The following is a 25,647-nucleotide window of genomic DNA, read 5'->3' on the forward strand; positions in this document are numbered from 1 at the left end:
TAACGGGGGCGTTGTCGTTTCATCTAGAGGCTCTGCTCTCTGCCACTGCCGCACCCCCTGCACTTTGATTGACAGGACCAGGCAGTGAAAACATCCTCACACCTGCCTGCTTCTGTCAAAGTGGAGAGGGTTGGGCTATGTCAGAGAGACCAGATCCTCTAGGTGTAACGGCAACACCCCCATTGCTCCTAGGGGCTCATTTGCATATATCAACATATACATAACATTATTTTTCTCAGTAATGCTGCACATATGAACATAGAACCAACACAGATGTCTTCAGCTGCCAAGTGCACATATTAACAGGTCAATCAGTGTCATAGGTACAAATCTGCTGACAGATGCCCTTTAAGTCACATACAGGTGATGTCAGACGCTGGTATGTAGCAAAGAAAATAAAACAAAGACAAAACAGTAACAAAGTAATAAAGACGCCAATGATGAAGGATACATCAATAGATAACACCGATACACCTTTAATGAAGCATGTGACGGTCTGAAATTCACTGACATAGGACCAGTATTCTGTTCATTTTTTGGATACCACTGTAATAAAAGATAACGATGGCCGTCTTTTCACCGATTTATTCAGGAAGAAGACTGATAAGAATAGCATCTTACACTTTAATAGTGCCCATCCCCCTTCACATTTTCAACAAGAGACATATAGTGACGGACCCTTTATTACAGCAGAAGAGACCGGAGGAGATGATCATTAGATTCTAAGGAAAGGGCTATCCACCACAAATACTTAAGAATTGAAAAATACTCCATCTCCAACACTTGATCCAGAGCTGGTGACCCACGTATAGCTCTCATTCACCCATTTAATGCCCATTTTGACCAGATTATCAGCAAACATTGGCACATTCTGGGTAAATCCTACCCGCAGGTAGAGAAATTCAAGAACCTCCCACTGATCCGTAACAAATGCAACCCCAGTTACAGTGCTCAACTGTTTCATGAAGACTTGGTAGGACCATCTGCCAATCAAAAAATTATATTCCTTTGTCTGCATTGCACCCAGCACCCACATGCCATTAAAGGGGTATTCCCATCTCAGACAATAGGGGCATATCGTTAGGATATTCCCCCATTGTCTGAGATGATACAACCATGTACAGTTGTGTTCAAAATAATAGCAGTGTGTTTAAAAAAGTGAATAAAGCTCAAAATCCTTCTAATAGCTTTTATTTCCATACACACAAATGCATTGGAAACACTACACATTCTATTCCAAATCAAAACATGAAGAAAAATATATCAAATTTGTGTTGTTCCTCTAAAAAAATTTAAGAAAAGTGAATATTAGACTGTTCAAAAAAATAGCAGTGTTTGTATTCTTCTTTACAAACTCAAACATTCACTATATAAACTGAAAAATGTTTGAAGATTTTGCTTTCCTCTGAATCACTTCACTAATATTTAGTTGTATAACCGCTGTTTCTGAGAACTGCTGGACATCTGTGTTGCTCGGAGTCACCACCTTCTGGCCCCTGTGAACAGGTGTTCCAGCCCAGGATGATTGGACTACATTCCACAGTTCTTCACTATTTCTTGGTTTTGCCTCAGAAACTGCATTTTTGATGTCACCCCACAAGTTTTCTATTGGATTAAGATCCGGGGATTGGGCTGACCGCTCCATAACGTCAATCTTGTTGGTCTGGAGCCAAGATGTTGCACATTTACTGGTGTGTTTGGGGTCGTTGTCTTGTTGGAACACCCATTTCAAGGGCATTTCCTCTTCAGCATAAGGCAGCATGACCTCTTCAAGTATTCTGATGCATTCAAACTGATCCATGATCCCCGGTATGCGATAAATAGGCCCAACACCTTAGTATGAGAAACATCCCCATATCATGATGCTTGCCCACCATGCTTCACTGTCTTCACAGTGTACTGTGGCTTGAATTCAGTGTTTGGGGTCGTCTGACAAACTGTCTCCGGCCACTAGATCCAAAAAGAACAATCTTACCTTCATTAGTCCACAAATTGTCTCTTCAGGCCGTCAATGTGCTCTTTGGCAAATTGTAACCTCTTCAGCACATGTCTTTTTTTCAACAGTGGGACTTTGCGGGGGCTTCTTGCAGATCGCTTGGCTTCACATAGGCATCTTCTAATTGTAACAGTACTCACAGGTAACGTTAGACCTTCTTTGATCTTCCTGGAGCTGATTGTTAGCTGAGTCCTTGCCATTTTGGCAATTCTTCTATCCATTCGAATGGTAGTTTTTCGCTTTCTTCCACGTCTTTCAGGTTTTGGTTGCCACTTTAAAGTATTTGCGATCATTTTAGCTGAGCAGCCTATCATTTTCTGCACTTCTTTATATGTTTTCCCCTCTCCAATCAACTTTTTAATCAAGGCACGCTGTTCTTCTGAACAATGTCTGGAACAACCCATTTTCCTCAGAATTTCAGTAAGAAATGCACCGTAACCAGCATGTACAACATTTTCCGCCTTCCTTAAATAAGGGCAATAATTGCCATCTGTTTTTCAAAGAATGAATGACCTCACTAATTGAACTCCACACTGCTATTATTTTGAACATGCCCCTTTCAATAAGCGATTGAATTACAGAGAATCAGCAGCATGCATGTCATGACTGTTGGGTTTCTATTACTCTACTACACCTCCTAGTAAATTATTTGCCATGTAGAAATATCATTATTTTGAACACTATTTGTACATAGGTGAAACCATGCAGACCATAGAAGATCACATCAGCAACCACGAGTCAACTATCTGGACTAAAAACCTTTTGTTACCCATCCTGTTCCATTTTTTCCATCATAACTAGTGAGGAGTAAAGTTATAGAAAATTCGATTTGGCTGCTTCGCTGAATTTCACAAAGAAATTTGCTTTGTGACGAATTACTGGGAACAATGACTGGGAAAGGCGATCACACAGCCCCTGTCATTGAACCCCTCAGATGCCACTTTCATCACTGATTGCGGCATCTGAGGCTACCATTTAGTCCCTTCAGGGGTTAATCAGGGTAAAAAAAAAAAATACAAAAATCCATTTAATCGCATAGAGGCCGTCGCGGCCATCTTGATTGAAGACACCACGTGAAATCTCTTCAATCAAGTTGGCCGTGACAGCATGTTGGATGAGGCTAGTCTGTATTTTTTTTGTTTTTACCTCCGTTTCATGGAAAATTTATTAATTCCCATGAAGTGCAGGGAAATTCTGCTTTGCAACAAATCAAATTTTTCATGAAATTCGCATCGAAGTCAATTTTTTTATTAGCTATTTAAGATCAATGCATAACCTGGTATGTTAAAACATTTGAAAATGGATTCTCTTCCGTGTGACGTTTCTGATGTTTAAGAAGATTTGATTTCTGTACAAAAAATTTCCCACATTCGGAACATGGATGCAGATTCGCTCCTGTGTGAATTCTCTGGTGTGTAACAAGATGTGTTTTTTGTGTAAAACGTTTACCGCATTCTGAACATGAATATGGTTTTTCTCCGGTGTGAATTCTCTTATGTTTACTAAGATGTGATTTATCTATAAAACATTTCCCACATTCTGAACAAGAATATGGCTTCTCTCCTGTGTGAATTCTCTGATGTGTAACAAGACTTGATTTTTCTGTGAAACACATCCCACATTCTGAACATGAATATGGTTTTGCTCCAGTGTGAATTCTCTCATGTGTAGCAAGACTTGATTTCTGTATAAAACATTTCCCACATGTTGAACATGAATACGGTTTCTCTCCCACATGAATTTTCTTATGTTTACCAAGACTTGATTTATATTTGAAACATTTACCACATTCTAAACACAAATATGGCTTCTCTCCTGTGTGACTTCGCTCATGTGTAACAAGATGTAATTTTTTTGCAAAACATTTTCCACATTCTGAACATGAATACAAGTTCTCTCCTGTGTGAATTCTCTCATGGCAAACAAGACTTGATTTGTCTTTATAACATTTCCCACATTCTGGACATGAATATGGTTTCTCTCCTGTGTGAATTATTCTGTCTGTAGAAAGACATGAGCTTTTTCGGAACTGTTTCCCATGCTGAAGCCCTTTCTGACCTGTACTTGTGGTAACAATTTGTGACTGGCTAGGACAAGGTTCCTTATGATTAGGGGGATTATACGATAGATCTGTACTGTGAAGTCTTGGATGCACGTTAAAGCTTTCTCCTGAAGGGTGCTGCATGATATCTTCATCTTCTGCTTTATAATCCGGTGATACCACAAAATTTCCCATAGAATTCTTGCTGGGGTTTTCTGTTATAAAAAATATATATATATATTTGTGGGTTTTTCCTAAAAGAGTAGACAAACCTATAAAATTCCTATTAAGTTGGACCCGGGTCTGGCAGGAATATGTATAATCCATTCATTCTGAATCCACTTTTGCAAAAACTTCATGTGTGATCCCAGCCTTATAAAGCTGGATTCTGCTCTACACCCAGTCAGAACTTATTACATACAGTACATCATGACTTGATGAAACTCAACATTTTCAAAAGTCCCACCATGTCTGGCAACCTAACCTGCATTCTTCCAATTTCAACACTTTTGCCCTTTAACACAAATTGGCCATCACTTTATTAATAGAAGTTCACTAAAAAGGATCCATCACCACATTCCTCATCACAAACTACATTTATTATGAAAAAGATCCTAGACCTGATGATGTTGGTGTACTCACTAGAAGGTTTTCCGAGATATTTATACTGATGAGTTATGCTCTGGATAGGTCATTAGTACCTGATCGATGGGGGTCCGACACCAGGGACCCTGCCGATTTGCTGTTTTTCCTAGGCCAGTGACAACACGTTCGTCGGTCACGTGGCCTAGGGGCAGCTCAGCCCAATAGAAGTGAATCGTTCTGAGCTGCGATACCAAGCACAGCCATTATACTATGTACAGCTCTGTGCTTGGTAAGCTGTGAGAAGTGCCTCCTCAAACAGTTTATCAGAAGTTGAGTCCTAGATGTCAGACTCCCACCGATCAAAAGACCGATCATGAGGATAGGTCATCAGTATTAAAATATCGGAAAACCATTTTAATTCAAAAGCCCTTTTTTGGGTACCTCCACCCTTGCTGCTGAAATCTCACACATGCTTAGTACAAGCTGCAGTCTCCCCAGCTCTGTAGTGAGAAAGTGCCGATATTCCTATTCCATCTGCAGCTTTATTTACTGCAACCTGTCCGTATGAACACGTATGAGATTTCAGCAGCAGCAGGGGAGGAGGTACACTGAAAGGAGCTGGACTCATTGCTAATGAGCTCATGCTCATTTTAGAATTAGCCATTCTGACATGGAATTTAAAAGTTAGTTCCCCGGCCTCATCAGGTGTAAAAAATCAATTCAATATTACATACAGTGTGAATATAGGTGGTCTAACCTGTTTTTACAGCCTATAGCAGCACTATAAGACCATCCATTAGAGCCAGTGACATCACCGGGATCACTTCTAGGCAGACGCTCAATTCAGTGCAGGGCAAGGGGAAGCATCGGAGTGTGAAAAGCTTTGATGTTCCACTCATTCACTGCGAATGAGTGCAAATCGGGTTGTGTCTGGGTTTAGCTCTGAACCCAGACAACCCCTTTAAGAAAGACGGTGAGAGACCTGGAGGGGAGAGTTTAGCTTTGGCCCTTTTTTGTGGGGGTGGTCGGTATTAGGGCTCTAGGGGCTGCATAATATATTTTGTGGAGCAGTTCATTACTTTTTAATGCGTCAAATGGATTTGGTATATGTAAACATTTTTACTGTTCAAAAGTAATTAAGAGAAAAATACAATGAAAAAGGTCAATCTAAGGTGGGGCTAATGAAGTGTCCTGTGAGTGCAGGTGACCATCACCAAGACATCTGTGTCTGTACAATAATCACATGTGACATAGGAGCTTCCTGATAATCATGGAGCTGAAGACTAGAGTGCACTGAAAGGAAGCCAAAGACCAAATATCTTTAACCCCTTAAAGAAGTATTCCAGTTGAAGCATGTTTTCTTCTACCCACAGGAAGAAGGTAACTAATAGATCAGTGGGGACTTATCACTAGGAGGAGGAGAGGAGGGGTAAGAAGGCCCTGTTCTCCTTATCCTGGGAGTTCCAGCAGTATGACACCCACTGATCTAATACGTTTCCCCTGTGCACAACTGGAACACCCCTTTGATGACCTAATACTTCTTTTTGTGTTTTCGTTCTCACAATTTCAGCTCATTAAACAGAATCTTACTTTTATTTTTTCGCCCTCCTAGAGACTAGAAGCTGTGATCCTCTGATCCCTTCTATAATGCTCTGGATTACACAGTTTTCCACACCATTATAGCCTGGCAGTAGTCCACTGACCGGCAGCCTATTAGACTGTGCCTCTGGTATGTGCACATGTACATGTAGGTCACTGGTGGCATGTAATTCCTGCACAATGCCGTACATGTAGTTCATCATGATATCACAGATGCAAAAGCTGTGCCTGCATAATACCCAGTGGTTGTGAGGATGTGACTGACCATCATGTCCTGGAGGAACAGCCGAGATCAGAAAAGAATCTGATCAGAGATCACCGTCAGCTGGATAAGAGGAACACTTCATGATGTGATGGGGACATCTCCAATCAAAAAGCTGCGCAGCAGCCGGTGATCAGATTCTCCTCCTGCCCTGAAGGCACCAAGGACAGAATCTGAAGTCACTTTCTCCATTCATGATTCCATACCTGTGGTGACATCTCCTGGAATGTCCTCCTCCACCTCACTCTTACACGGGAGATCGCCCATCATCCTCTCTTCTTCATCCTCCACTTTAATATCAGTCAGATCTTCCCCCTGATTTGTCATCTGTAACAATTCAGTACAATACAGCGGACAGGTGGGAAATCTAACAGATCCACATAAGAGACCCCCACAATCTATGACCCCTCTACGACTGCAGGACCTCCCTATATAGATGTGTATAGGGCCCAGCTCCATCTACCTGTGGATTCTCTGGGACCTTCTCCTCTGGACAGTCCTTGAAATACAGAGGACGGGGACATCTCTCTGGAGGATTTCTTCTCCTGGATCCATCTGTGGAGACACAAGCACACAGTGACTGAATACATGGCCTCCTGTAGATCTGTCTATAGATCAGACACTTCATTAAGTTCCTTCCCATTTCAGGTTTAGTTATCAGGGGGAAATAACAATATTCTGCTCCTCACCCCCTGTGCCGAGGTCCCACCACCTAGCAGGCCACAGGCCCAAAGTAACTTCTTGTCTATGAGAGCTAACATTACTTTTGGCAATGTTTGGACGATGAGGATGCAGCACCCTGCCAACCAGGTGTCAGGGCATCATCCGAGCTCAATGACACCCTGCTTATCAGGTAATTCTCCAGAGAAAAAAAAACTAAGTACATGTATCCAAGTTAATCAGCTAGTCAAAGTACATGGAAGAAGTAAAACAACTACTCCCAGTCTCCTCTCCACCAGCCATCATCCTTAAACTTAACTACCCATGGGCAAAAAGAAGCACCTGAAGCCTCCTAAAGCCATTAGTACCTCTCAAATCCCCACTTCACTTATTACTCTGAACAGTTACGTCTCCAGCACTCTTCACTTTAGAGCTCCATGTTGGCAAGATGGCACCTGCTTCGTATCTCCCTGTTGGTGCTGCAACTCCCACAGCTTCCTCAGAGTGAGGCTCCAAAAAGGAGATTTTTGTGAAACTCACCTGTAAAATCTTTTTCTCGTCTTTTCCATTGGGGGACACAGACCATGGGGTATAGCTTGAGGTATTAGTAGGAGGGACACTATGCAAATGAAAGAGCTCCTCCTCCTCGGGCTATACCCCCCGACTCCACCAGGAGGAACTCAGGCGTTGCACAAGCAGTAGGAGAAGGAGCAAGAAAAACTTAAGGAAACCATCGGACCAAGCCATAAGGTCCAACCATAAGCAGAAAACGGAATTGAAGCCCCCTCCTGCAATAGACAGAATGGGTGGGAGCTGTGTCCCCCAATGGAAAAGACGAGAAAAAGATTTTACAGGTGAGTTTCACAAAAATCTCCTTTTCTCGTGCTTTTTTCCATTGGGGGACACAGACCATGGGACGTCCTAAAACAGTCCATGGGGTGGGAAAAAATCTCAGCACCGCCAGGAGGAACGTCCAACGGTCAAACAGGAACCACAGCCTGCAAAACCCTGCGGCCAAAGACCGCATCAGCCGAAGCCAGTGAATGCAACTGATAAAAATTTGTAAAGGTATGTAAGGACGACCAGGTGGCCGCCTTACACAGCTGAGACGAGGAGGCATGATTGCGTCTTGCCCAGGAAGCCCCCACTGCCCTAGCGGAGTGAGCGGTAATCCTAGCAGGGGGAACTCTACCACAAGCGCGATAAGCCGTGGAAATAGCCGAGCAGATCCAGAGCGCCGTGAACGGCGGACGGAAGCAATAGCCGCGAGATACACCTTCAGGGCCCGTACGACATCCAGGGAATTGCAGAGTGCGTTCCTTGGGGTTAGCCGGAGAAGGGCAAAAGGAAGGCAGGACCAGATCCTCATTAAGGTGGAAGGGAGAGACCACCTGGGGCAAAAAGGAGGGGACCGGACGGAGCACAACCTTATCCTGTTGGAAAACCAGAAAAGGCTCCTGATAGGAAAGAGCGGCCAGCTCTGACACCAGTCTGATTTAAAAACTTGAGATGGGATTTGAACTCACAGCTTCTGCATAATCGCCCAGAACTTTAATCACTACGCTATGTAGCTGTATTAGAACTTATGGCCCCAAGGAAGACCACTTTCCAGGTGAAAACAGTCAGAGAGACCTCCCTCAAAGGGGGCCGACTGCAGAGCGCGCAGGACCAAATTGAGATCCCAAGGAGACAAAGGGGGAACATGCGGGGGAACCGAATGTGCCACCCCCTTAAGAAAGGTCTTCACCGGACCCATAAGAGCAAGGGACCACTGAAAAAAAAAAAAAAAAAAAAGACGGCCAGCGCCGAAACCTGACCTTACAGGGAACTAGGCGACAGTCCCTGCTCAAGCCCAGACTGAAGAAAAGACAGTACCATCATGATGGAAAAGCGAGGGGGAGGGAACCCCGAACTCTCACAAAAGGACAGGAAAGCCTTCCAGGTACGATAGTAAATCCGAGAGGAAGAAGACTTCCTCGCTCTGATCATGGTCCTAATCACTGAATCCGAGAACCCCCTCTTCTTCGGGATGGCGGTTTCAACAGCCACTCTGTTAAACGAAGAGACCGGAAATTCTGGTGGAAAAGCGGGCCCTGAGACAGTAGGTCCTGTCTGTCGGGAAGAGGCCATGGGGCGTCCGCCAGCATCCGAGCCACGTCCGAAAACCACGCGCGGCGAGGCCACTCTGGGGCGATGAGAACGGTCGGGATCCCTTCCGTCTCGATCTTGCATAGAACCTTTGGTAGGAGAGGAAAACAGAGGAGGCTGAAGTCCTGCCACGGAGATAACTGCACGTCCATCCGTACGCCCTCAGATCTCGGGCGCGAGCCAGGAACACTGGGAGCTTGTTGTTGAAACTGGACGCCAGTAGGTCCACATCCGGACGGCCACATCTGTGGCAGATTTCTTCGAACACTTCTGGATGCAGAGACCACTCGCCTGAAATCCCCTAGTTGCGGCTTAGAGAAAAAAAAAAAAAACGCTGTCCAGTTGTCCACTCCTGGAATGTAAACTGCTGACAACACCGGAACGTGCGTCTCTGCCCACGTCAGAATTCTCGTCACCTCCTGCATCACCATCCGGCTGCGGGTCCCGCCCTGATGGTTGATGTAGGCCACGGCCGTGGCATTGTCCAATTGAATCCTCACTGGGAGGCCCGCAAGGAGAGGGGTCCAATGGGAGAAAGAGAGAGCGGAAAATCGCCCCCCGTTCCAGAAAGTTGATTGGAAGGCGAGACTCTGTCGCCGACCCAATCCCTTGAACCGTGCGAGACTGGAAAATGCCGCCCCAACCCAGGAGGCTGGCATCGGTGGTGATGATCGTCCAGGAAAATGGGAAAAAAGATCTCCCCGATCTCAGGTTCATCGGGGACAGCCACCAAGGAAGAGCTGCCCGAACCCGCTGAGACAAGCAGACGCTATCGTCCAGACCCCGAGAGGTCTTGTCCCAAAGGTAAAGGATCTTCTGTTGCACCAGGCGAGTGTGAAACTGGGCATATGGAACGGCCTCGAAAGAGGCTACCATAAGACTCAGGACCTGCATGTACTCCCGTATGGATAGGCACGGGTAGCGCAGCAGATGTGGCACTGCGCCCTGGATCTGGGAGGACTTGAAGGCAGGCAGAATACTCTGGCGGCTGAGGTATCCAATAACATCCCCCAGAAGGAGAGCTTCTGGGACGGGAAGAGACAGGAGTTTGGGAAAGTTATCAGCCAGCCGAACTGCTCCAGTCTGAACAGTGATCCGGACTCTATCCTCGGCCTGCGGTAGAGAGGGGGCCTCTATCCGGATATCGTCCCGATAGGGCAGCAAAGGAATGCCCCTGGTACGAAAAAGTGCCATGAGCGGTCCAGGACCTTGGTAAGGACCCGAGGGGTGGTCGCCAACCGAAGGAAGGGCGACAAACTGACAGTGTCGACCCCTAATGGCGAAGCGCAGGAATCGTTGGTGGGAATCCGCAATCGTGACATGTAGATAGGCTTGGGTGCAGCAGGGCGAGCTGACTGGGCCCTCTAGTGCCGGGAAGGCTGGTTTAAAGGAAGGCCTTTTTGCGGACGACCTGAGACCCCCGGCAGGGGAAGCAGGCGATGGCCTACCAGATGAGAAACGGCAAAAGGCATGCCTGATCCCCATAAGGTCTGGAAACCCCAAAGGGGAGATTAGCGAGGGAACGCTTGGTGGAGGCATCGGCGTCCCACACCTTTAATCCGATCTCTTCGCACTGAGTGACAGAGATGGCCAACCTGCGGGCAAAGAGGGGAACAATGTCCCTAGAAGCTTCGCAAAGAATCTTAGAAGCCTGAGACATCTGGAGAACCAACTCCAGTGTGTCAGTAGACGCAACTTGCTCCGCCAGTTCCTGGTGGTGGCGCTGTAACCACACCGAGAGAGCACTGGCTACCCCTGCTGAGTGAAAGGTAGGCCGCAGGGACGCGCCTGCCAGTGAAGAAAAGGACCTGGAAAGAGTCTATGCGTCTGTCTACAGCATCCTACTAAGAGGAACTGTCTAAGACAGGGAGAGCCATATAATTGGCTAATCCGGCCACCAAGGATCCACCCTAGGGGGAGAAGACACCTCTCCTCGCCATCAGCAGGGAAAGGATAAAGTATATTCACGCGCTGGGTGGTCGAGAACCTTATTAAGACGACCCCAGGCCCTGGATATGACCACGGAAAAATCCCTCATGGACCGGGAACACGGTAGTCTCCGACTCCCTGGACAGAAAAAAGGGGGGAACTCCTGACCAGTGGAAGGAGGAGAATCCCCTTGGAGAATAAAGGTGTCTCAGACAGTCGCCACTAAGTCAGCCACCACGGTGGAGAGCTTAGGCGAGGGGTCACGCTCCATGACCTGGTCAGAGCCGGAAATTCCTCTTCAGACTTGCGCTCCCTAAGGGAGGAGGGGAGAGTCGTCCGAACGCGCCTCTAGGCGAGGGGGGAGAGACGGAGCCATCCGAGGATGGATGCTGCCGCTCACGCTCCCTGTTAGTAGTCGGGCGTCTTCTGTGGAAAACCACAGAGAGGTGGTTGGCGTCACAGGATTTGAAAATGCCCTATAGTCCAAAAAAGGACCTGGCTCGCCCCGAGCCGGAAAATTCCCCTTCGGATTGCTCTCCCTAGGGAGGGGGAAGAGCAGTCCGAAAGCGCCACAGGCGAGGGGGGAGACGGAGACATCCGAGGTGGGATGCTGCCGCTCACGCTGCCTCTACGTAGTCAGGCACCCACTGTGGGGGCCACTGAGAGAGATGGATAGCGCCACAGGATTAAAGGACATGGCTGCCTTGGCGACTAAGACCAGTTCAGCGGCCGCGCTGGACATGCCAGATGCCCAAGCGGGGACCGCAGGTTCCCAGGGATGGAGGTCTTTGTAAACCCAGATGGGAAATTTTTTTATTTTAATTTATTTATTTTTTTATTTATTTTTTATTTTTTTAAAACATCAGAGGTCAAGACCTTAACTCACACAGCTATGAGCTGTAGTACCGCCGTCTCCGCAGAGAGGCAGGATAGCGTCATGCGGAGGGAGGACTGGGCTGAGCAAGAGATGGAGGATATCCTGTCCAGGGGCAGAGCACAAGAGACAGGCGACGAAAAAAAGGTTGAATGGCACATCTGACCGGACCCCAGTGGGGCCTGAGAAAAAAGTTATGGCAAACTAAGGGGAAGACTTATCCCCACACCTGCTTTAGCTTAGCAGCCAGGTCTGATAACGCCCATTTGTATCTGTCACATCAAAGACATGGCATTTACTCATACAGCAGAAAGCTGTATTAATGGGCAGCAGAAGAGGACCACCGGCGGCTTTTTACGCCATTCTCCTGATTTGAGAGGAGCAGGGAAGTCGCGCGAGAGTTCGGACTGCACGGCCGAACACAGCAAGAGGAAGTGCCAGAGCAGAACAGAGGCTCCGCCCCCCGGTCGCGTCATAATGGCGCGAAAAGAACGCGCGCGCGCCGTATGAAAAAATGGACCCATCGTTACCCGGGCCCCTTTACATGTATCGGGGGCTAATGTCCCTGGGTTAAGAAGGGAAGAGCCAGCGCAGCCGCGGTGAGTACCACCGCCGAACTCTGTGGTGCGTCCCTGCTCAGGAGAAAAAAAGATCGATGCCGGCAAGTGCCGCGCATAGCCTGCCAGATGCCTTTGAGCCTGCCTTAAAGGCAGGCAATATGTGCCCCTAATAAAGAGCCCAACGTGCCCCCAGAAGGATTCCTATCTCTGATTCACCCAGGCAGCTTCAGGGGAATGAGAATGGTGGAGGGGGGAGGGGTAAGGCAGGGATGCAGGTATACTTATCTGCTCCTGCAGATCTTCTCCCTCGACTCCAGGACCAGCAGGGATGCACCTCTTCAGGCTTCTGACTCCTTGCCCAGGAGTGCAGTGCTCTGGTGGAGGGTGGCAGCAGGTGACCCAGTGGCTGGTGGGAAACCGGAGCTGCAGGTCAAGCCCGGATCCACTTGTCTTCTTTGGGGGCAATGGAGGCAGCCAGGCAGCGTCCAAGGACGGCGGCGGGCACTCCACGGGGGACCAGGAAGGCGCCATGCCGACCTGTGTCCCCATCTAGAAAGAAAATAACAAAAAGGAGTAGAGATAGTGATCGTGTCAACCTCCTTCACCGGACACTAAGCAAAGACTGAGTTCCTCCTGGTGGAGTCGGGGGGTATAGCCCGAGGAGGAGGAGCTCTTTCATTTGCATAGTGTCCCTCCTACTAATACCTCAAGCTATACCCCATGGTCTGTGTCCCCCAATGGAAAAAAGCACGAGAAATCCTCCTTGTATCTTCTGACTGATGCTTCCCCTACAAGAGACCCTTAAATGCTTCTCAACAGCAGTTGCCTCTGGAAGACAGACTCCTCACCGCTGCTGTCTTCAGCTCTCATACAGCTCGTCCCTCCTCTACCATTAGAGCAGCCATATAGCCTCTAACAGGCACCCAGAGACAGACTGGTCTCTGCTGCCCAGGACAAGATGGGTGATCAGCACATCACTCCTGATGGTCCTCAAGCTAAACTTCCTTCATCAGGAGACCTCCCTAAACCACTTTATTTGATAGTCTGCAGAAATCTTGGTCATCTCCATCCCCCCATAATTCTAGGGATCAATGGGGTCCTGGATCATACATCTTGGGTACAACATTCAAAATCGCTTCCAACCAAATGGGATTTTCAGTCTCTTATCTCAGAGGTCAGAGATGTGCAGATCTGAAATCACTGAGGTCAGGGAGGATCAGAAAGTTATGACAGGCCATACTGAACTAGAGGAGGTCCAAGAGCATATTTAATTTTTATTAGAACAAACTCAGGCTGTGGCATCAGAAGACACCTAGAGAACTTGGATAACAGAGGCTGTCACTATAACTTAGGGGTTAGAGTTCTCCCTGATTCAACTCAGAAAATGTCCATGATTAGTGTTGATCACGAATATTCGAATCACGAATATTAATTGCGAATATCTCCGCTTTGAGAATTCATGAATATTTAGAATATAGTGATATATACAGTACAGACCAAAAGTTTGGACACACCTTCTCATTCAAAGAGTTTTCTTTATTTTCATGACTATGAAAATTGTAGATTCACACTGAAGGCATCAAAACTATGAATTAACACATGTGGAATTATATACATAACAAACAAGTGTGAAACAACTGAAAATATGTCATATTCTAGGTTCTTCAAAGTAGCCACCTTTTGCTTTGATTACTGCTTTGCACACTCTTGGCATTCTCTTGATGAGCTTCAAGAGGTAGTCACTTGAAATGGTTTTCCCTTCACAGGTGTGCCCTGTCAGGTTTAATAAGTGGGATTTCTTGCCTTATAAATGGGGTTGGGACCATCAGTTGCGTTGAGGAGAAGTCAGGTGGATACACAGCTGATAGTCCTACTGAATAGACTGTTAGAATTTGTATTATGGCAAGAAAAAAGCAGCTAAGTAAAGAAAAACGAGTGGCCATCATTACTTTAAAAAATGGTCAGTCAGTCGAAAAATTGGGAAAACTTTGAAGGTAAGGGCTATTTGACCATGAAGGAGAGTGATGGGGTGCTGCGCCAGATGACCTGGCCTCCACAGTCACCGGACCTGAACCCAATCGAGATGGTTTGGGGTGAGCTGGACCGCAGAGTGAAGGCAAAAGGGCCAACAAGTGCTAAGCATCTCTGGTAACTCCTTCAAGACTGTTGGAAGACCATTTCAGGTGACTACCTCTTGAAGCTCATCAAGAGAATGCCAAGAGTGTGCAAAGCAGTAATCAAAACAAAAAGGTGGCTACTTTGAAGAACCTAGAATATGACATATTTTCAGTTGTTTCACACTTGTTTGTTATGTATATAATTCCACATGTGTTAATTCATAGTTTTGATGCCTTCATAGTCATGAAAATAAAGAAAACTCTTTGAATGAGAAGGTGTGTCCAAACTTTTGGTCTGTACTGTATATTCGTAATTTTTAATATTCTAGATTTTGTTTTCATCAGTAACCTCCCTTCTTGCTTGTGGGCCAATGAGAAGGCTGCAATGTCTTTGTCTGAGCTTAGCAACATCCCTAGCAACCAATAGGAAAGTTGCCTACCCCTTACTATATAAGAACCTCCCCAGCAGCCATTTTCTACAGTTTTTCAAAGTTCTGAGAGAGAGAGCAGTGTCATTGCTGTGCTCTGTGCTTTCCACACTACATTAGATAGTTAGATAGCTTATATATATATAATACAGATAGTTAGTGGGAGATAGTCAGCGTAGATTATATCCTGATATAGTGTAGCTGTTGCAGTGCAGGGTGTTAGGTAGTGTGATAGGTTCTGCTGTCCATACATACATGCAGACCTGCTAAACTGTGAAGTTTCACGTATTGCACCAAAATATTTGCATCGTTAGTGCCGATTTGCAATCGCGAATATATTGGAGCACTCTAACTGCATTTAAAGCCATTTTTAATGTTCTGCCATGCCAACCATTTTCTCCAGTCTCAGGAAACTTCTAGCAGCTTGGAAAATGTAGCAAAAGTGACCCACGCCTGTATTTCGAGCGCATTATACAAATATTACATTGTCGATTTTTCTCGATCAAGAAAATAATCTCGAATTTGTGAATATATGACGAATATTCGCCAAAATATTTGTGAAATATCACGAATTCGAATATAGCCCCTGCCGCTCATCACTATCCACGATGCCCTTCAGGCTTCATTCGGTATAATCCTTGATTTACCACCTGATCCACCAGTCAGAATAGTCCGAGCTCCAGGGCTGTGGCACCTCAGGGAAGAACCTCTCAACCTGAAGATATTGTAGGTAATTTCCTTGTAGAAGAAAGTATCAGAAGCAAATTACCTTCCTTATGCAGGATTAAATTCCGGGGAACTAAAGTTCATTTATTTCTGGATCTCTATCATTACTCGTCAACAAAGTAAATTCTTACGCCCCCTGAGAGACAAGAACATTAATTATCAATGTGGATTTCCCTTTCGTCTAATTGCAAAAAAAGAGGGTCATGCCACAATTTTCCAAACATCTGAAGATCTCCCTAAATTTTCAGCTATATTTCAAATTAATGCTCTTGTGGAGTGGATCAGCTTACTCCTCCACCACCTCTATCGGCATGGACAACCCATCAGCCCTGCAAAAACAAACCTTGCACGAGACCATCTCCTGCCATTCTCCTACTTCATCTTCTAGAGAGGTTCAGTCTGGATTCTGATGCTGTCCTTCTCCCCTGATTGGCCGGTGACTGTGGATCTTTATGGACTATTAATACTTCATTGCTATTTCACTGCTGTTATTTCACAGTTTGGTTTATATTATATGGGGTCACACGTCCTCTGTGCCAGGCACACCTCTGCTTCATTTCCTCTGTTGGTGCCAACCAGGGCCCCGCAGTCCTCCCTGTTGTGATTTTTTGCTGTTTTTTCCCATTTTCTATTATCTTTCTTCCTCCTTACAAGCAGCCCATTACTCCTGCCGGAGCTCAGGATATAGCCGGTGACCCGGTGTCTCTCCTGGGTGCGGTGTTATTTCATGTGTCATTTCCTCTGCTTTCCTCCTCAGCATGGGGGTTGAATACTTTCCCTCTTTTTGAGGCGATGTTCCGATCTTTACTGCCCATTTTGGGATTTCTGCAATCATTACTGGAATTAGATTACATGTTTTATTCTCTTTTCTTCTTTTCTCTCCTGTTTGTCTCCATTAAATGCGTTGTCCACGACTTTGGTACTGATAGACTATCCTCAGGGTAGCTCATCAATATTAGATCGGTGAGAATCCAAAGCCGGCACCCCAACGATCAGCTGTGCGAAGAGACTGTGGCACTCCGGTGAGCGCTGAGGCCTCTTCTTAGGACAGTGACGTCACATTAGTGGTGGAGTTCGCATGGATTTTCATTCTATATAAAAGTCCCTAAGCTAGTCTATAAGTTAATGGTTCTCATTCAGCATTGTTCAACCTTGGCAGAGGTACCCGACAGGGCTGCCCCTTCTCACCCCTGCTGTTTCTCGAAGCTATAGAACCTCTCACCCTTAGAAGCCGTCAAGACACCATGGTTAAAGGGAGTCTTTAACGCAGATTCACCTTATTAACCTAATAACAGTGTTATGTCCACGGCATCCGCCCTATTAAAACGGTGCTTACCGTTTGTTCCTTGCTAGCATCGTTGTGGAGAAAAACACTTTTAATCCGCATGTAAATGAGTCTGTGAAGGTGCCCAGGGGCGGCGTTACAACGGCCGGTGCCCAGGCCCCTGGGTCATTTTCATACGAAGGCACTCCCCCTCCGCCGCGTCTGCCCGCCCTTAGTCTCTGTTCTAACCTCCCTTCTCCCGTCCGTAATCCCGTGCATGCGCACGCTAAACTGCGATGCCCCGGCCCGACAGTGCTCATTCAATGCGCACGCGTCGATATAGCGTTCATCGGCGCATGCGCGGGATTACGGACGGGAGGTTAGAACAGAGACTATAGGCGGGCAGACGCGGCGGAGGGGGAGTGCCTTTGTATGAAAATGACCCTGGGGCCTGGGCACCGGCCGTTGTAACGCCGCCCCTGGGCACCTTCACAGACTCATTTGCATGCGGATTAAAAGTGTTTTTCTCCACAACGATGCTAGCAAGGAACTAATGGTAAGCACCGTTTTAATAGGGGGGATGCCGTGGACATAACACTGTTATTAGGTTAATAGGGTGAATCTGCGTGAAAGACTCCCTTTAAAGGGAGATCCATGGGAGAGCGGGAGGACAGGATAGGTTTATATGCTGATGACTTGATACTGTTTATGGATGGTGTGGAAACCTCTCTAACACAGGCGATAGATCTAATTGACCAGTTTGGGCACTTTTCGGGCCTCCACATAATCTGGACAAAATCAACCCTCATGCCGCTATGGACAACTACCTGGCCATCAAATTATTACAATCTCCCTGTGGTAGATTGCTTTAAGTATCTTGGCATAATTATCGCTATAGACCCTCATATATCCTTCTCCAAAAACATTTCTCCCATTGAGTCCTACTTTGTTGTTAATTTAGATAATGGAAAACGCTTCACCTGTCAGTAGTGGGCAGACTCAACCTAATCGAAATGACTTTGGTCCCTTTTCACTACTGGAGCATGCCTGCGCTCCCATCCCATGCAGTTTCTTTGACCGGTTACATTCATGGATGGCCTCTTTTTTTTTTTTTTTTAGGGAACAGCTAGGCGTAAACTTGCTCTACACACCTTACAGAGAACAAATTATTATGGAATAATCCAATGTTCCCACACTTACAATGAAATGAAGTGGGTAGAGATATGGATGGGGCATGGGATACTTACTTTGAAAGATCTGTATAAAAATGGGATTTTGTTTTCATTGACGCAATTACAGGAAATATTACGAGATCATAATATTATGAGTACTGCGCACTCATTTCTACAGATAGCTGCAGGGGCGCCACGCTCTCCAGGGCCAGTTTTTGGGTGATAGATGATCCATCTCAGCATACCCTTTAATAGGAGTATTTTTAATGTCGTGGAGCAAAGTTAAAACTTCTTACTTTATTTCTCTTGAAAGGGTTAACTTATACTGTTTATTACTGTGTTACTGCATGTGTATGTTGTGATATATATCCTGTTCATTTGCACTGTATTTGTGAGGCCCTGTGGAAAGGGTTAATGAATACTGCGAGACTTTTGGGACTTTGAATGAGAAACTGGTAATTTTCCACAGCTGCCATAGGATTTAACCCCATAAGGACTCAGGACGAGTATGCTTGTCCTAAATGGTCGGTACTTTGCGCCCCAGGACGAGCATTCTCGTCCTGCGGTCCTTCCTCCCCCCCATGTGCGCTGCTGCCATCAGCTGTTACTGACATATTAGGTATCGCCGCATCCGTAACAACCTGCTCTATAAAAATTCCACATTATTTAACCCCTCAGGTGCAAAAAAAAAAAAAAACACGGTCTCAAAAAAGCCATTTTTTGTTGACTTACATCAGAAAAAGTGTAATACCAAGCCATACGCACCCCAAAATAGTACCAATGAAACCGTCATCTCATCCCGCAAAAAATGAAACCCTACCTAAGACAATCGCCCAAAAAAGATAAAAACAAATAGGGCTCTCAGAATATTGAGACACTGAAACATGATTTATTTTTGTCAAAAATGCTGTTATGGTGTAAAATATAAATAAATAAAAAAGTATACATATTAGGTATCGCCGCCTCCGTAAGAACCTGTTCTATAAAAATATCACATGAACTAACCCCTCAGATGAACACCGTAAAAAAAAGCCATTTTTTGGCACCTTACATCACAAAAAGTTAACAGAATATGGCGATATGACAAAACTAGAACAAACACATACCAGACCACCGCCTACGTATACCAGTGTAATGCAGTGGAGATCTCCCCAACCATCAACACCTTCCACTCCTTCCTTTAGAGAAGATGATGAGGGTTGGAAATGTACATATTGTGGAAAATGCAATCCTTTGAATAGAAACCGATGTGTGGATTGTCACACTCCACGAGATGAATTTGCAAAAGCATGCTGGAGACCAGAGGAGTCATTAGACTCTTCTCCTAGTATGCTACAAACCCCTCCTCAGAATACTTCCATGCCTGCTCCTGGTAATACTCTGAGTACCCCAAAGCAGGTGGTCGCTCACTGGGTAAAGGAGCCTGGAAAAGGATGGCGTGTAGTAATGGAGTAAGGCAAAAAGCAGATATTAAGAGACCCACCATAGATTTGTCATTGTCAAAATGGATTTATAAGTGTGGGCAGTCTCACAACGATAGCGAAAACCAGAGATGTCTAGATTGTGGGGAAATTACTCCAAAATTGATACCCATCCCCCCGGTGTTTTTCCTGTATTGACTGAAGTAACCAGGGTTTTCTACATAGAACCGTTCAGCAAGTAGATCCGTACAAACACTGGAGCAACTCATGATGATAGACAAGTTACCTGATCCCTATAAAGATCCAAATGGTTCTCATAAAGGTTTGACAGAAATTCAGCGCAGCTACGATGCTGAATGGGGTGACTTATATGCATTCTGTAGTGCAGCAGCGGGTGCCCTGTAGAAAAGATAAAAAAGGTTCCCACCGCTGGTGAGATAGAAGCTGTCCCAGAGAATGACCATGCAAGATTAAGGAAATCAGGAGAGATGTTGAAAAGACTTAGGCCCCTTTCACACGGGCGAGTATTCCGCGCGGATGCGATGCGTGAGTTGAACGCATTGCACCCGCACTGAATACCGACCCATTCATTTCTATGGGGCTGTTCACATGAGCGGTGATTTTCACGCATCACTTGTGCGTTGCGTGAAAATCTCAGCATGCTCTATATTCTGCGTTTTTCACGTAACGCAGGCCCCATAGAAATGAATGGGGTTGCGTGAAAATCGCAAGCATCCGCAAGCAAGTGCGGATGCGGTGCGATTTTCACGCACGGTTGCTAGGAGACGATCGGGATGGAGACCCGATCATTATTATTTTCCCTTATAACATGGTTATAAGGGAAAATAATAGCATTCTGAATACAGAATGCTAAGTAAAATAGCACTGGAGGGGTTAAAAATAAAATAAAAAATAATTTAACTCACCTAAGTCCACTTGATCTCGCAGCCTGGCATCTCCTTCTGTCTCCTTTGCTGAACAGGACCTGTGGTGACGTCACTCCGGTCATCACATGATCTTTTACCATGGTGATGGATCATGTGATGACCGGAGTGACGTCACCACAGGTCCTGTTCCTGTAATGAATGCTCACCACAGGTCCTGTTCAGCAAAGGAGACAGAAGGATGCCGGGCTGCGAGATCAAGTGGACTAAGGTGAGTTAAATAATTTTTGGGTTTTTTTTAACCCCTCCAGCGCTATTTTACTTAGCATTCTGTATTCAAATGCTATTATTTTCCCTTATAACCATGTTATAAGGGAAAATAATACAATCTACAGAACACCGATCCCAAGCCCGAACTTCTGTGAAGAAGTTCGGGTTTGGGTACCAAACATGCGCGATTTTTCTCACGCGAGTGCAAAACGCATTACAATGTTTTGCACTCGCGCGGAAAAATCGTGCGTGTTCCCGCAACGCACCCGCACATTTTCCCGCAACGCCCGTGTGAAAGAGGCCTTAAGGTGGTTGCTAAGGATTTAAGTAACCAGTTGGGAGCAGGACTTTCTTGGCACCCTGAGGATGAGAACACTCATCTACTTCAGTACGTAGATGATCTACTTCTCTGTACCTCTAGTAAGACAGTCTGTCTTAAGAAAACATATTCGCTTTTGTTGTTTTTGCAGATTGAAGGGTGCAGGGTCTCCAGGGACAAACTGCAAGTTGCCAAATTGAAGGTGGTATTTTTAGGCCATTGCATTTCCCAACAGACAAAACATATAACACCAGAAGGTAAAAAGGCAGTTGCTCAGCTGAATGAGCCTACCACTGTCCGAGGAGATTTGTAGGCCTAGTCAGCTATGTCAGAGAGAGGATTCCCTCTGCTTCATCACTCATGCAGCCACTCTTTGATGTTTTGGCAGCCTGTAATAAGGGGCAACCTTATGCCCTCACTGCAGAAGCTGTGAAGGGATTCAAGAAGTTGAAACTAGCTGTCACATCAGCCCCCATGCCTGGGAATACCAAATTATGATCTTGATTTCAACCTATTTTGTCATGAAAATACAGGACATGCAAAAGGTGTTTTGACCCAGTAACATGGTGGCAAACACCGCCCCTAGGTTATTACTCAGTACAACTAGATGTGGTAGCCAATTTGTGCAAAGAAATATTTTGTTCCTTTAAGTAAGCTCCCTGATGCGAAAACCTTAGTATCCTTGTTTATTGAACATGTGGTACGCCTGCATGGTGTCCCTGAGAATATCGTCTCTGAGTTTGTTTCCGGATTCTGGAGAGCTTTTTGTCAAAGATGCGACATCTCTTTATCCTTTTCGTCCGCTTTCCATCCTGAGACTAATGGGCAGACAGAATGGTAAATCAGGCAGTGGAACTTTTCCTGAGGTGTTATGTATCGCACAATCAGCTTTTATGGGTGAGATATCTCCCGTTGGCAGAGTCTGCCATCAACAATCGGGTTAATTCGTCCACGGGAGTATCTCCTTTTTTTTTGTAATAATGGTTTTCATCCTCGTTTTAGCTCTAATTCCTCCGCGTTCTCACTCAACCCACAGGCAGATGCTTTCACCTCTAGACTGTGCACAGTCTGGGCGCAGGTTCAAGCGAACCTGAAAAAAGCCTAGGAGTTTCAGCGTAGACATGCTAATAAGAAACGTTCCAAGTCAGTGTCACACAGGTGGCCATAAGACAGTGTCACACAGGTGGCCACAAGCTCCATACTGTATGTAATGTCTCCTTTTGTGGCTGCTGCCAGCTGCCCCTATACTGTAATGTCTGCTTGTGGCTGCTGCTCTCATCATCATGTCTCCTTGTGGCCCCCATACAGTATAACGTCTCCTTGTGTGTGTGGCCACCCATACAGTGTAATGTCTCCTGCTGGCTGCTGCCCCATAGTCCATTATAACGTCTCCTTGTGGCCCCCCATACAGTGTAATGTCTCGTCTCCTTGTGGCCCCCATACAGTATAACATCTCCTTGTGGCCCCCATACAGTATAACGTCTCCTTGTGGCTGCCCCCATACAGTATAACGTCTCCTTGTGTTTTTTTCTTTAAAACGGGTATTTATCGCGATAAATTTTTTAATATCGTTATCGTGGGAATATTTTTGATATCGTCCAACCCTAGCATGACCCTAGCATCCGTTTCCTCTGCCACAATAGAAAACGGATCCGTCCCCCATTGACTTTCAATGGAGTTCATGACGGATCCGTCTTAGCGATGTTAAAGATAATACAACCAGATCCGTTCATAACGGATGCAGACGGTTATATTATCAGTAACGGAAGCGTTTTTTCTGAACCCTGTCCCATCCAGCAAAAAACGCAAGTGTGAAAGTAGCCTAAGTCCATGAGAGACGGAAAGTGTAACAATGTATCTGTTTGTGCTGAGCTTCTCCACTTCACCCCCCCACTAGAAGGTTCCAGTCTAGCTAGAGATGGTCTACAAGCAGAGCAGTCAGAGCCCCTAGTGTTCTGCAGTTAGGGACCAGTGCTTGGAGACTAATGCCAGTCTGCATGAGTGACCAGAATAGATGGGGACGCTGAGGCCATGGGTCACCATCCCTGTGACCAAGGAGCCACCCGGACTATGAGCTACAGACCGCGGGCCCTTGACCAGGATGCCAGCCTTCTGAGAGAGGGACAGCTAGCTCAGGCCTTTCCTCACATCAAACTCTTCTCCTGCCAGGAAGGAGACAGGAGAAGCCAGCCCTACACCTCGCCTGTATTGTTTTACACCTGAATCCCTCCAATAAAGAAGCCCCCTGGTTACTGCAGACCCCGACTCTGCACCACGCCTTATCATCCCTTCCGGAGAGCAGCAACACCTCGATGGTGTCCGGGGGACTCAGAGTAGCATTGGGGCCACCCCAAAGCCGGCTACTGCATATTCACTACACAGGGACCAAGGGGCATCATATCTGCCCTCTACACTCATATATTATGCTGTAACTCCACTAATGGTTGAAACTAAATGGAAGGAATATATCCCTCACTTAACTACAGAGGAATGGCAGGAGGCGCTAGAGTCCCCCCTAAATGTTTCACCTTCAGCCAATAACAGATTAATACAATTGTTCATTCTACATAGATGCCATTTGACCCCTACATGGATGTGCAGAATACCCCACACTATGTGCCATAGATGTATGAAGACCAATGCGGACCTTGGCATATGATTTGGGACTATAGGTATTTGAAATCCTTCAGGCAGGAGGTTACCGCTATATTATCTACGGTGATTTCCGTGTCAGTTCCACACAAGCCTGAAGTCTAAAGACCTGTTCACACCACGTCTGAGCCTCCAGCAGAACATATGTGCGGAGGGTTTCCTAATATCTCCCTCTGACAGAAGCTCCGACGTCAGGCTCTATACAGTCACACAGGGGCGGACATTGCCCAGAAGCTCCATATATAATCTACAATGTATACGCTGCGGAACACGGATTTTTCAAGACGTAATAGAGCAGTGTAGTCTACTATACCGGCCCGACGGAGGCCAGAAGGACACGCTCCTAACATGTGACTGGAGCTCTATGGATATGACCGACATATAAAGAACACGTAGCCTCTAATGTAATGTGAGAGGAAACTGTGGAGATCCTCCATTACATGTCACTGCACACACGTGTATACACTGCACATGACGGCTCTTACCTTGTGATATAAGAGGCTGGTGCTCCTCCATTACATGTCACTGCACACACGTGTATATACTGCACATGACGGCTCTTACCTTGTGATATAAGAGGCTGGTGCTCCTCCATTACATGTCACTGCACACACGTGTATACACTGCACATGACGGCTCTTACCTTGTGATATAAGAGGCTGGTGCTCCTCCATTACATGTCACTGCACACACGTGTATACACTGCACATGACGGCTCTTACCTTGTGATATAAGAGGCTGGTGCTCCTCCATTACATGTCACTGCACACACGTGTATACACTGCACATGACGGGTCTTACCTTGTGATATAAGAGGCTGGTGCTCCTCCATTACATGTCACTGCACACACGTGTACACACTGCACATGACGGCTCTTACCTTGTGATATAAGAGGCTGGTGCTCCTCCATTACATGTCACTGCACACACGTGTATACACTGCACATGACGGGTCTTACCTTGTGATATAAGAGGCTGGTGATCCTCCATTACATGTCACTGCACACACGTGTATACACTGCACATGACGGGTCTTACCTTGTGATATAAGAGGCTGGTGATCCTCCATTACATGTCACTGCACACACGTGTATACACTGCACATGACGGGTCTTACCTTGTGATATAAGAGGCTGGTGCTCCTCCATTACATGTCACTGCACACACGTGTATACACTGCACATGACGGGTCTTACCTTGTGATATAAGAGGCTGGTGCTCCTCCATTACATGTCACTGCACACACGTGTATACACTGCACATGACGGCTCTTACCTTGTGATATAAGAGGCTGGTGCTCCTCCATTACATGTCACTGCACACACGTGTATACACTGCACATGACGGGTCTTACCTTGTGATATAAGAGGCTGGTGCTCCTCCATTACATGTCACTGCACACACGTGTATACACTGCACATGACGGCTCTTACCCTGTGATATAAGAGGCTGGTGCTCCTCCATTACATGTCACTGCACACACGTGTATACACTGCACATGACGGGTCTTACCCTGTGATATAAGAGGCTGGTGCTCCTCCATTACATGTCACTGCACACACGTGTATACACTGCACATGACGGCTCTTACCTTGTGATATAAGAGGCTGGTGCTCCTCCATTACATGTCACTGCACACACGTGTATACACTGCACATGACGGCTCTTACCCTGTGATATAAGAGGCTGGTGCTCCTCCATCATGGCCTCCTTGTACAGATCCTTGTGGCCTTCTATATA

The 25,647-nt window shown here is 46.1% G+C and overlaps 3 protein-coding genes across 3 annotated transcripts in view; 1 reads left to right on the forward strand and 2 right to left on the reverse strand.

Annotated features, from left to right (window-relative positions):
* Positions 1 to 6,734, reverse strand: part of LOC120991887 (zinc finger protein 850-like) — a 200,762-nt gene extending 194,028 nt beyond the window's left edge. The window contains exons 1-2 of the mRNA XM_040420630.1: positions 6,690 to 6,734; positions 3,390 to 4,252 (exon numbers count right to left, since the gene is read on the reverse strand). Of these exons, the coding sequence (XP_040276564.1) occupies positions 3,390 to 4,232 (843 nt within the window). The 5' untranslated portion in view covers positions 4,233 to 4,252; positions 6,690 to 6,734. The remainder of the gene's footprint in view (positions 1 to 3,389; positions 4,253 to 6,689) is intronic.
* Positions 1 to 25,647, reverse strand: part of LOC120991124 (zinc finger protein 585A-like) — a 2,129,672-nt gene that overhangs the window by 864,183 nt on the left and 1,239,842 nt on the right. The window lies entirely within an intron of this gene.
* The window catches only part of LOC120991886 (oocyte zinc finger protein XlCOF6.1-like), a 400,346-nt gene that overhangs the window by 335,564 nt on the left and 39,135 nt on the right, over positions 1 to 25,647 (forward strand). The window lies entirely within an intron of this gene.

This window comes from Bufo bufo, chromosome 2 (assembly GCF_905171765.1).
Source record: "Bufo bufo chromosome 2, aBufBuf1.1, whole genome shotgun sequence".
Classification (NCBI taxonomy): Eukaryota; Metazoa; Chordata; class Amphibia; order Anura; family Bufonidae; genus Bufo; species Bufo bufo.